The sequence below is a fragment of the Antennarius striatus genome, chromosome 3 (genome assembly GCF_040054535.1).
Source record: "Antennarius striatus isolate MH-2024 chromosome 3, ASM4005453v1, whole genome shotgun sequence".
Lineage (NCBI taxonomy): Eukaryota > Metazoa > Chordata > Actinopteri > Lophiiformes > Antennariidae > Antennarius > Antennarius striatus.
Genome location: NC_090778.1, coordinates 25,691,699 through 25,702,683, shown reverse-complemented (window position 1 = coordinate 25,702,683; position 10,985 = coordinate 25,691,699). Strand labels below are relative to the sequence as shown.

At 41.7% G+C, this 10,985-nt stretch overlaps 2 protein-coding genes across 2 annotated transcripts; both read left to right on the top strand.

Annotated features, from left to right (window-relative positions):
* LOC137592645 (indoleamine 2,3-dioxygenase 2-like) lies at positions 1–6,055 on the top strand. Its single transcript, XM_068310942.1, has 10 exons — positions 1–311; positions 1,865–1,960; positions 2,037–2,156; positions 2,456–2,574; positions 2,686–2,700; positions 2,807–2,906; positions 5,087–5,204; positions 5,284–5,335; positions 5,424–5,572; positions 5,661–6,055. Exons 1-10 carry the CDS (start codon positions 219–221, stop codon positions 6,038–6,040), a joined length of 1,242 nt encoding a protein of 413 aa, XP_068167043.1. The 5' UTR covers positions 1–218; the 3' UTR covers positions 6,041–6,055.
* Positions 6,056–6,930: 875 nt separating this feature from the next.
* On the top strand, positions 6,931–10,740 carry LOC137592567 (indoleamine 2,3-dioxygenase 2-like). The gene is made up of 10 exons (XM_068310832.1): positions 6,931–7,029; positions 8,432–8,527; positions 8,600–8,719; positions 9,198–9,316; positions 9,425–9,439; positions 9,545–9,644; positions 9,775–9,892; positions 9,972–10,023; positions 10,112–10,260; positions 10,361–10,740. Exons 1-10 carry the CDS (start codon positions 6,937–6,939, stop codon positions 10,738–10,740), a joined length of 1,242 nt encoding a protein of 413 aa, XP_068166933.1. The 5' UTR covers positions 6,931–6,936.
* The last annotated feature ends 245 nt before the right edge of the window (positions 10,741–10,985 follow it).

Below are 10,985 nucleotides of genomic sequence, written 5' to 3'. Positions count from 1 at the left end.
CTTCATGTCTTCCCTCATTACATCCATAAACCTCCTCTTTGGTCTTCCTCTAGGCCTCCTGCTTGAAATTATATAACATCAGATTCTATAAACTGCTGTCACTCTTGCTAACAGCATTCAAGTGACCTCTGTACTGGAGTACAGAGGTATTTAAAACTCTTTAACCACTGAGGCAGTCAGAGGATCATTATTGTCTTCGGATTTGCATCGTGATTTCCATGGCTGGTCCTGAATCAGACTCCAAATTTATTTTCTCTCTGGACCCCTACCATGTCTCGGAAGAGTTTGGTTTCATCCTCCCTGATCCTCTGGTAGGTGGGAAATAGTATCCATTCAGACAGAATGAAGGGAAATTTGAACTTTGGCATTGTTAGTCTCTGCTGTGTGTAATCAACGACTGAGTTTTACAAATACACCTTTTGCTTCTGCCAAGTCTAACATACATTTATAAGGCAGTTTCTGGTTTGAGTCTTGCTCTGTGCAGAGTTTGCATGTTCTCCCTGTTTCAGCATGGGTTCTCTCTGGGTTCACTGACCCCAAAAACATTCACGTCAGGCGATTTTTTTTCCATCTCAAATTGCCCTTAGGTGTGAGTGTGTGTGTGTAGTTGTCTGCTATATCAGTGGTTCTTAACCTTGATGGAGGTACAGAACCCTGTCGGTTTCGTATGCTCACTCACCAAACCCTTCTTTAGTAAAAAAAAATTAATGTTTTTTTCCAATTTAAGACATAAGTATATGTATTACTAGTGTATTTAATGAATTGTGCATTAATGTCACCTTTTCTAAAGAACAAAACCAAGACAGTGCATGAACTCACATGAAATTACCTACCTGCAAATCAGTGTAACTTCTGTTGTTGTTACTGAAATACTCGACACATCGTGTCGGGTGTTTTTTTCTTGACCTCCGTCTCCCACAAACCCCTAGGGTTCGATCAAACCCTTGTTAAGAACCACTGGTCTATATGTTGCTACGGCGTGCACTGGCATTGCGCCTGGAGTGTGCCCTGCCTCACAACCCCAGTCTGCTGGGATAGGCTCCAGCACCCAGTGACCTGAGACAGCAGAAGAAGCAGGCATTGACAATAAATAAATTAATATTCACACAAGTACATATATTGTCCAGGCTCGTATACACACACAGGGCCTGTAGGAGTGCACATGATGGGAGGTCGAGTGGCGGGCAGCTGACACGTGGGGCACATCATGAGCAGCTTGTAAGGGGACAGTGCTTTGCTCAAGGGCACCTCAGCAGTGCTCAGGAGGTGCACTGGCGCCTCCCACTGACAGTTCACACTCCAAATGTTTTGGCCCACACGGGTCTTGGGCCTGTGACCCTGTGGTCCCCAGGTAGTAGTAGTACTAGTAAAGCTGATAAAGTACTAATTTGGGCAAATGGCCTTAGAAGGAATTGTAATAAATCCAATAAATTCCCATTTTTCTATTAGTTTTGATTCAAATTTGTTGTCAGTACAAGTAAAAGAAATGAAAACACAAAATGGTTGAGAAGCCCCAAGGGTTGAAAGAGCAGCCAGAAGAGATGTGGAAGGTTAAAGTTGATCTGGTCCCTGTGGTAGTTGGTGAACAGGGAGCAGAGATCTCTCAAACTGGAAGTGGGGGTCTATTTGATTCCAGAACGCAGTCCTAGGAAGAGTTAGAAATGTTGTACAGAACCCTTAAACTCCCAGGTCTGTTATGAATGACCAATAAGATTAAAGAAATAGAGAAACGGAGAGAGGTGAGTGGAGCTGATCCTATACCTGTTTGACCTCAAATGTAGGCTCTTTTGACACAACAACAATGCTCTACTTAGATATGAGATGTGATGAACTGTCTCTGTGGAATCTGCTTTGAATTCCAAAGGACAAGCTTCCAGCTTATTACCAGCCATGGATGGACATTGCCCTACGCTTTCAAGAGCTTATTGACTCTCATGAGCTGCGTTCACATGTCAACAAGGTGAGTCAAGTCAATACACAATTCAATGTGTTTGTTGATGCAGCATTTGGTTAATGTTAATATTCCATTTGTTCAGATGCCGCTGCTGAGCAGCAAGTTTCTGAAGAACCACCATGAGTTACGGCTGGCTCACCTGGTTCTCTGCATCATGACTGCAGGCTACGTCTGGCAGGAGGGAGAGGATGATCCAATAGAGGTTTCTTCTGTTTGTCTCTCTTTAAATATTGTCATACTTAATTCCCTGGAGGAAGAGGGTTAGGACCACATGAACAAAAAGTTGATTAGATTAGAAAATAAAGCTAGAATTTCCATGTTAAGTGCAGACATTTGATTGTTTTCTGTTTTTTTCAAAATTAGCAAACCAATAAGAAGTCTGAATTAAAGTCAGATGTTAATAAATTCATTTTGTGGGATCCCAATTCGGTCAATTCTGTAGATAAATTTTACATTAGATGAATATGCATGACTTTCTATCCTAATTAAGCTTGCTCTCAGATGCTGCCATGTAACCTGGCCATCCCCTTCTGCGAGGTATCTCAGCGCTTGGGACTTCCACCGATCCTTACCCATGCAGATGTAGTTCTAACAAACTGGAGAAAGAAGAATCCAGAGGGGTGAGGCTAGTTATCTTCAGTATGTGGTCTGTTTGACCCCCTCAAATTACTTGCAAGTCTAATTCAATACTTTGTTTTTCCCCACATATAAATCTATATATCCTGCTCCAGGCCTCTAACTATAGAGTAAGGACATTTCAACTTAAATTATAATCAATTGACTGTTTAAAATAAAATTTATAACAATAAGAATGATCCTATATATGGTGATTGATTTACTTGTGTCATGCAGGAACTTGGAGCAGTTGTTTAAGTTCCCAGGTGGAGACAGTGCCAGAGGTTTCTTCATTGTTACCCTGCTGGTAGAGCTGGCTGCAGCCCCTGCATTGCAGGTGAAGCTATACTGTATTTTTATCTTTTATTAAATGGAGTCTGTTTTTTGACTGTAGTTTACGTGAACGGTGAAATTGTAAGAGTAACCATAATTATATTCAATGTCTTAGAGAGCATTTGGTGCTCACAGTTCTTCAGCATACAAGCTATTTATAAAATGACCAAGTCAAAATGATCTACCTACATAATCTATCCGTCCATCTTCAACCATTTATCAGGAGCCAGGTTACGGGGCCAACAGTCTGAGCAGGGATACCCATACTTCCCTCTCCACAGACACCTCTTCCAGCTTTTCCGGGAGAATCCCAGGCCAGACGACAAGAGACATAGCCCCTCCTAAGGGTCTAAGGGTGCCCCCAGCCACTATACGGAGGAAACTCATTTAAACCGCTTGTATATGAGATTTTGTCCTTTTGGTCATGACCCAAAGCTCATGATCATAGATGAGAGTAGGAATGCATATTGACTGGTAAATCGAGAGTTTTGTCTTATGACTCAGCTCCTTCTTCACCACGAAAGACCTATACAATGACCACATCACTGCAGAAGCAGCATCAATCTGTCTGTCAATCTCACGTTCCGTCCTTCCCTCATTCATGAACAAGAACCCAAGATACTTAAACTCCTCCACTTGGGGTAAGGACTCCCCACCGACCTGGAGAGGGAAGGCCACCTTTTTCTTGTTGAGAACCATGGCCTCAGATTAGGAGGTGGTGATCCTCATCCCACTAGCGTGGCACTCACCTGCAAACCACCCCAGTGCACACTGAAGGTATAGGCTTGATGAGGACAACAGGACAAAGACGAATACCTTTGGTCCCCAAACCACACTCCCTCCGCTTCCTGGCTGCACCTAGATATTCTGTCAATAAAGATTATGAACAGAACCGGTGGTTAAGGGCAACCAATGGTTCTCAACAACATGCACCTGGAACAGGTCTGACTTACTGCAAAGCAATGCAAACCAAGCTCTGGGTTCGGTTATACAGGGACTAGACAGCCCCCATATACAGGCCCCTGAACCCCATACTCCCGAAGCAACATGGGCTCATGCAGTTATGCATGAGCCCACACACAAATTGCACAACACAATACAATTAATGATGCACATTTTTTGTAATTTCTCAACTCTGATGACTTGCGCTGAATGGAATCAGCAAGTAATGGATAATCCGGACAGTAGCTGCTGAGAGACAGCCTGAAGTACACTTCCAAATGATCATAAGTCATTGTGGAACGGTACTTGGACTTAATGATCTTAATGTGGGAAAAAGTTGTGATAAATAGGTGGAGTTAAATAATGCAGTCAACGAGGTAGCACATTTCCTCATGTTGGGGTACTTTCCCTCTGTGAATAAGGTCCAGACCTGTCCAGTAGCACTGGACTTGAGCTGCATGTCAGCTTGTAGTGTCAAGATCCCACCGTCCACACCAGAAGAGTTCAGATGAAACAGTTCTCCAATTTTTGATGCGGGTGAGTCAACCGCGACATCTTTCTGAAAAGGACAGGACATGAATGTTGCAACTGGCTCGAGCAAAAAAAGTCTCGAAAGTGGTTGTTAAACTCCACCAGACAACTATCAAACTGTTATGTGTAACATCCATTTCCCTTGCATCTCCAGCTCTGATTCCAGTTTCTGGAAGTTTGCCAATTCATGGTCCTGCAGCTTTGAGGGGAAAACACGGCATCCCTCTTTTGACAGCAGGAATTACTTATTAATTAGTTGAGTCAGCTGCTTTACCATCTCTCTGTATTAAAAGGACTTCTTGATCTTAACCATGACTCACCTGGAATGATGCTTCAGTGGAAGCTTTGACTTTTAAAGTTGGCTGTGAGAAAAATGACTGGTGTCCGTACAATTAGCTTTTTGGTGCCTTCACTTTCTCTTTCAGTTCAAGAAAAAGTAAGATGTCATCTGATTGGCTACCCTGTGTGTCAACCAGGTGAAGGGATGGCTGATAGGTTGACATATATTTTAATGTCATGCGACCTACCAAATTGCTAGCAAGTTTGTTAGTATTGATGGCTCTAGCGCTGCTGTTCACCAAAGCACAGCGACTTAGATCCAAAACTTCTATTTTTTTAATGTCATGAGATCAACCTGAACTACCGTTGCAAACGACAGGTCAATTGCGATCAACATATAGAAAAACCACTGACACCGGACCTGTGTTGCAGAACATTCCCACTGTGATCAATGGTGCCAGGTCTGGAGACACCAAGGCTGTGATCAGAGGCCTCGAAGTCATCAGCCAGTCAATCCAGGACATGACAGATAGACTCAATCTAATGCATGGTAATCACTCAGACATGTCTTGTTAATGTAAATATTTCTTCACCAGAAAGTTGTCTGTTTAATGTGTTTTTTTCTCCAGCACACGTGGAACCTTCAGTCTTCTATGGAACTTTGAGGGTCCTCCTGTCTGGGTAGAGGATAGTCTTTATATTATTGGACTTTATTTATTTATAAAATGAAGTCTGATCTTGAAAAGTTTATGATTATGCACACAAACAGGTGGAGGGACAACCCCTGTATGCCAAACGGTCTTGTTTATGAAGGTGTCCAGACAGAACCAATGTACTATTCAGGTGGGAGTGCAGCACAGAGCACTATGATGCAATGTTTTGATGAACTTCTGGGAGTCAAACATGAAGGACATGGTGGTGAGATGGCTGAACTTTAAAACTGATTGCTTACAAGTGCCAGAAAGGAATGAGAAGAACTCACTGTGATAACAATGTCCTTACCTAGGTGCTTTTCTAACCAGAATGAGGAGCTACATGCCACCACCACACAGGAAACTTATTGAAGACATCTCCCTGCGATCCTCCCTGAAGACATTTGTCCAGCAGCAGGTCAACGAGGAGCTAAACCAGGCCTTTACCCAGTGTGTTACAAAACTGTTGACATTTCGTAACCATCATATTAACGTAGCTAGTCGTTTTATTGTTATTCCTGCTTCATGTGCTAAACGAACTGTCGCCCAAAAAAAGGGACAGCTCCTTTCCAAAACACCTGAACAATCAAATGAGTTGGGCACCGGAGGCTCCAATTTCATGACCTTCCTGAAGACGGTTCGGAATGAAACTAAACAAACCGCACTGCCTATAACCAGTGAAAAAATGAATTAAATACAAATATCAGTACTATGTGATAACATATAGTTATATATTTTGGACATTTAATCATGATTTTGGTGTTAATATGTGCAATGAATAGCTATATCAATATAATCATTGGAGTGTATGTGGTTGAATGTATCTAACATACAGTTGGAAATTAGAGACACATTTAATTATGAATTTGGTGTCAATACGTGGACTGTGTAGATGACACAAAATTGGATGTATATGTATTAATTTGAATTTCTATTACTTTTTTTTATTTTATTCATAGAACTTTATTTAATATGTCAGCAGTATATGTCAGCAGTATGTCTCAACAGGTGACAGATTAATCCAGGTGTCAATAATGGGACTGCATAATTGACATAAAATTGGATGTAAATGCAATCATTAGAATTTTTATTTTAATTTTATTTTTTTTAATTCTTAGAACTTGTTTTTGTTTTGATCGGTCAGCAATGTGTGTCAAGAGGAGTTGACCAAATATGCAGTGAATTCTGTCTACTGTTTGGATGGTGATGGAAGGTTTGACCTGATGTGTCCTATGTTGGACATTGTGTACAATGTGTAAGCTTTTATAAAAGTTGTACACAGGTAAATGTTGAATTAGACGTAGAGCATGTTTTTCTAACAGGATACATTAACTGGTACACAGTTTACAAAGAGAATGTGCAAGACTATTTATCCAAATGTAAAAACTGATTTCTGATTAATGATTCAAAAAGGGTGACTTGAGGACATTTTGTTTGAAATTGTGCAACAGCAGATTCTATAAACTGCAGTCATTCTTGCTAAAAGCATTCAAGTTACTTCTGTACTGGAGTACAGAGGTATTTAAAACTCTTTAACCACTCAGGCACTCAGAGGATCATCATTGTCTCTGGATTTGCATCGTGATTTCCATGGCTGCTCCTGAATCAGACTCCAAATTTATTTCCTCTCTGGACCCCTACCATGTCTCAGAAGAGTTTGGTTTCATCCTCCCTGATCCTCTGGTAGGTGGGAAATAGTATCCATTCAGAAAGAATGATGGGAAGTTTGGACTTTAGCATCATTAGTCTCTGCTTTGTGTAATCAACAAATCTATGAGTTTTACAAATATATAAACTTTTGCGTCTGCCAAGTCTAACATAAATTTACGTATTAAAAGGCGGTTTCTGGTTTGACTCTCGCTCTGTGCAGTTTGCATGTTCTCCCTGTTTTGGTGTGGGTTGTCTCTGGGTTCTCACACTTCCTCCGAACCCAAAAACATTCAAGTCAGGCAAATTGGTTGGTCTCAAATTGTGCTTAGGTGTGTGTGTGTGTGTGTGTGTGGTTGTCTGTCTACATGTGGCTCGCGGTGCACTGGTCAGGCATTCAAGTCAAACAAATTGGTTGGTCTCAAATTGCGCTTAGGTGTGTGTGTGTGTGTGTGTGTGTGTGTGTGTGTGTGTGTGTGTGTGTGTGTGTGTGTGTGTGTGTGTGTGTGTGTGTGTGTGTGTGTGTTTGTCTGTCTACATGTGGCTCGCGGTGCACTGGCGTCACGCCCGGAGTGTGCCCTGCCTCACAACCCCAGTCTGTTAGGATAGACTCCAGCACCCAGTGACCTGTGACAGCAGAAGAAACAGGCATTGGCAATGAATTGATAAATACTCACACAAGTACATATATTGTCCAGGCCCGTATACACACACAGGGCCTGTAGGAGTGCATATAATTGGAGGTAGAGTGGCCGGCAGCTGTCACGTGGGGCACATCATGAGCAGCTTGTAAGGGGACAGCTCCTTGCTCAAGGGCACCTCAGCAGTGCTCAGAAGGTGAACTGGCACCTCCCACTGCCAGTTCACGCTCAAAATGTTTTAGCCCACACGGGTCTTGGGCCTGTGACCCTGTGGTCCCCAGGTCAAGACTTAGTGGACTAAGCTACTGCCGCCCTGACATGTACTAGTAAAAGCTGATAAATTACTAATTTGGGCAAATAGCCTTAGAATTAATTTAATGAGTCCCATAATTTCCCGTTTTTCCATTATTTTTGATTCAAATTTGTTGTCAGTGAACAGAACAAGTACATGAAACGAAAACAAAAAAAGGTTGAGAAGCCCCAAAGGTTGAAAGAGCACCTACAAGAGATTTGGAAGGTTAAAGTTGATCTGGTCCATGTGGTAGTTGGTGAACTTGGGGCAGTAATCCCTCAAACCTGCCCTAACAAGTTACAAATGTTAGACAGAAACCTTAAACTTCCATGTCTGTAAAGAAGGACCAATAAGACTAAAGAGATAGAGAATCAGAGAGAGTGGGTGAGGTTGATCCTATACCTGTTTGACCTCAAATGTATGCTCGTTTGACCCGACAGCAATGCTCTACTTAGATATGAGATGTGATGAACTGTCTCTATGGACACTGCTTTGAATTCCAAAGGACAAGCTTCCAGCTTATTACCAGCCATGGATGGACATTGCCCTACGCTTTCCAGAGCTTATAGACTCCCATGACTTGCGTTCACATGTCAACAAGGTGAGTCAAGTCAATACACAATTCAACATGTTTATGCAGCATTTGGTTAATATTAATATTCCATTTGTTCAGATGCCGCTGCTGAGCAGCAGGTTTCTGAAGAACCACCATGAGTTACGGCTGGCTCACCTGGTTCTCTGCATCATGACTGCAGGCTACATCTGGCAGGAGGGAGAGGATGATCCAGTAGAGGTTTCTTTGTTTCTTAGTCATTAAACGTTTGTCGTACTGAATTACCTGATGGAAGAGGGTTAGGAACACATGAACAAAAAGTTTATTAGATTTGACAATAAAGTTAGAATTCCCTCCCTTAGATCAGAAGTCTGTTGTTTGTTTTTAAAACAGGAAAACAAGAATTCGGATTTGAAAGTAAGAAGTTAAAAAACCCTATTTTTATTATAATCCCAAGTCTGTCAATTCTGTAGTTAGTTCACATTAAATGTATATGCATGTATCCGCTATATACATGACTTTCTACTGTATGCGCTGGTGATATGTCCAGAATGGACCCTCTTGGCCCTAGTCAGCTGGGATTGGCTCCAGCAACAAGTGGAAAACCGGCCCTAGATGAGATGATTACAGTCATCTCATCTACAAGAAAATGATGGATGGATGAATGCATGGATGGATGGATGGATGGACTTTATATCGTAAGTAATCTTGCCCTCAGATGCTGCCATGTAACCTGGCCATCCCCTTCTGGGAGGTATCTCAGTGCTTAGGACTTCCACCGATCGTTACTTATACAGATGGTGTTCTAACAAACTGGAGAAAGAAGAATCCAGAGGGGTGAGGCTAGTTATCTTCAGAATGGGATTTGTTTGACCCTCTAAATGTTTTAAGTGTAATTCAGTGTTCTCTTTTTCCCCACATTTAAATTTTCATATCCTGCTCCAGGCCTCTGACCATAGAGTAAGGACACTTCGACTGAATTACGATCAATGGACTGTCTAAAATGAAATATAACAATAATAATGATATTATATGATATTATATGGGTTTTTTTGCATCATGCAGGAACTTGGAGCAGTTGTTTAAGTTCCCAGGTGGAGACAGTGCCAGAGGTTTCTTCACTGTTTCCCTGCTGGTAGAGCTGGTTGCAGCCCCTGCACTGCAGGTGAAGCTATACTGTATTTTCACCCTGATTGTGATTATAGTTCACTTGATGGATGAATTTGTGAAAATCACAACAACAACTAAATGCAGGATATTACAGGAAACCCACTTACACTGGACCTGTGTTGCAGAACATCCCCACAGTGATCAATGGTGTAAGGTCTGGAGACACTGAGGCTGTGATCAGAGGCCTGGAAGTCATCAGCCAGTCAATCCAGGACATGACAGACAGACTCAATCTAATGCATGGTAATCACTCAGATATGTCCTGTTAGTGTAAATGTTTCCTCACCAGAAAGTTGTTTGTTTAATGTGTTTTTTTCTCCAGCACACGTGGAACCTTCAGTCTTCTATGGAACTTTGAGGGTCGTCCTGTCTGGGTAGAGGATTGTTTTTATATTGTTGGACTTCATTCATTTGTAAAATGAAGTCTGATCTTGAATAGTTTATGCTTGTGTCCACAAACAGGTGGAGGGACAACCCCTGTATGCCAAACGGTCTTATTTATGAAGGTGTCCAGACAGAACCAATGTACTATTCAGGTGGGAATGCAGCAGAGAGCAGTTTACTGCACTGCTTTGATGAACTTCTGGGAGTCAAACATGAAGGACATGGTGGTGAGATGACAGAATTATTTTTTTCTCAAAAGTTTATCGCTTCCAACAGTGCTAGAGGTGAATAAAGAGAACTCACTGTGATAACACTGTCCTTGCCTAGGGGCTTTTCTAACCAGAATGAGGAGCTACATGCTACCACCACACAGGAAACTTATTGAAGACATCTCCCTGCAACCCTCCCTGAAGACATTTGTCCAGCAGCAGGCCAACGAGGAGCTAAACCAGGCCTTTACCCAATGTGTCACAAAGCTGTTGACATTTCGCAACCAGCATATTAACATAGCCAGTCGTTTTGTCATTATACCTGCTTCTCGTGCTAAACGAACTCCTGCCCATAACAAGGGGCAGTTAATTTCTAAAACACCCGTACAATCGAAAGAGTTGGGCACCGGAGGCTCCAACTTCATGACCTTCCTGAAGACGGTTCGGAATGAAACAAAACAAACCGCACTGCCTATAACCAGTGAAAAAATGAATTAAATACAAATATCAGTACTACTTGATAACATATAGTTATATATTTTGGACATTTAATCATGATTTTGGTGTTAATTTGTGCAATGAATAGATATATCAATATAATCATTGGAGTGTTTGTGGTTGAATGTAACTAACATACAGTTGGAAATTAGAGACACATTTAATTATGAATTTGGTGTCAATATGTGGACTGTGTAGATGACACAAAATTGGATGTACATGAATTAATTTGAATTTCTATTACT

Excerpts from the sequence above, each read along its gene's own strand:
- LOC137592567 (XM_068310832.1), top strand. The coding sequence starts at position 6,937 with ATGGCTGCTCCTGAATCAGACTCCAAATTTATTTCCTCTCTGGACCCC. Across the intron at positions 8,528-8,599 it reads TGCGTTCACATGTCAACAAG|ATGCCGCTGCTGAGCAGCAG; the intron begins GTGAGTCAAGTC and ends CCATTTGTTCAG. Across the intron at positions 9,893-9,971 it reads CAGACTCAATCTAATGCATG|CACACGTGGAACCTTCAGTC; the intron begins GTAATCACTCAG and ends TTTTTTCTCCAG.
- LOC137592645 (XM_068310942.1), top strand. The coding sequence starts at position 219 with ATGGCTGGTCCTGAATCAGACTCCAAATTTATTTTCTCTCTGGACCCC. Across the intron at positions 2,157-2,455 it reads GAGAGGATGATCCAATAGAG|ATGCTGCCATGTAACCTGGC; the intron begins GTTTCTTCTGTT and ends GCTTGCTCTCAG. Across the intron at positions 2,907-5,086 it reads CTGCAGCCCCTGCATTGCAG|AACATTCCCACTGTGATCAA; the intron begins GTGAAGCTATAC and ends CCTGTGTTGCAG.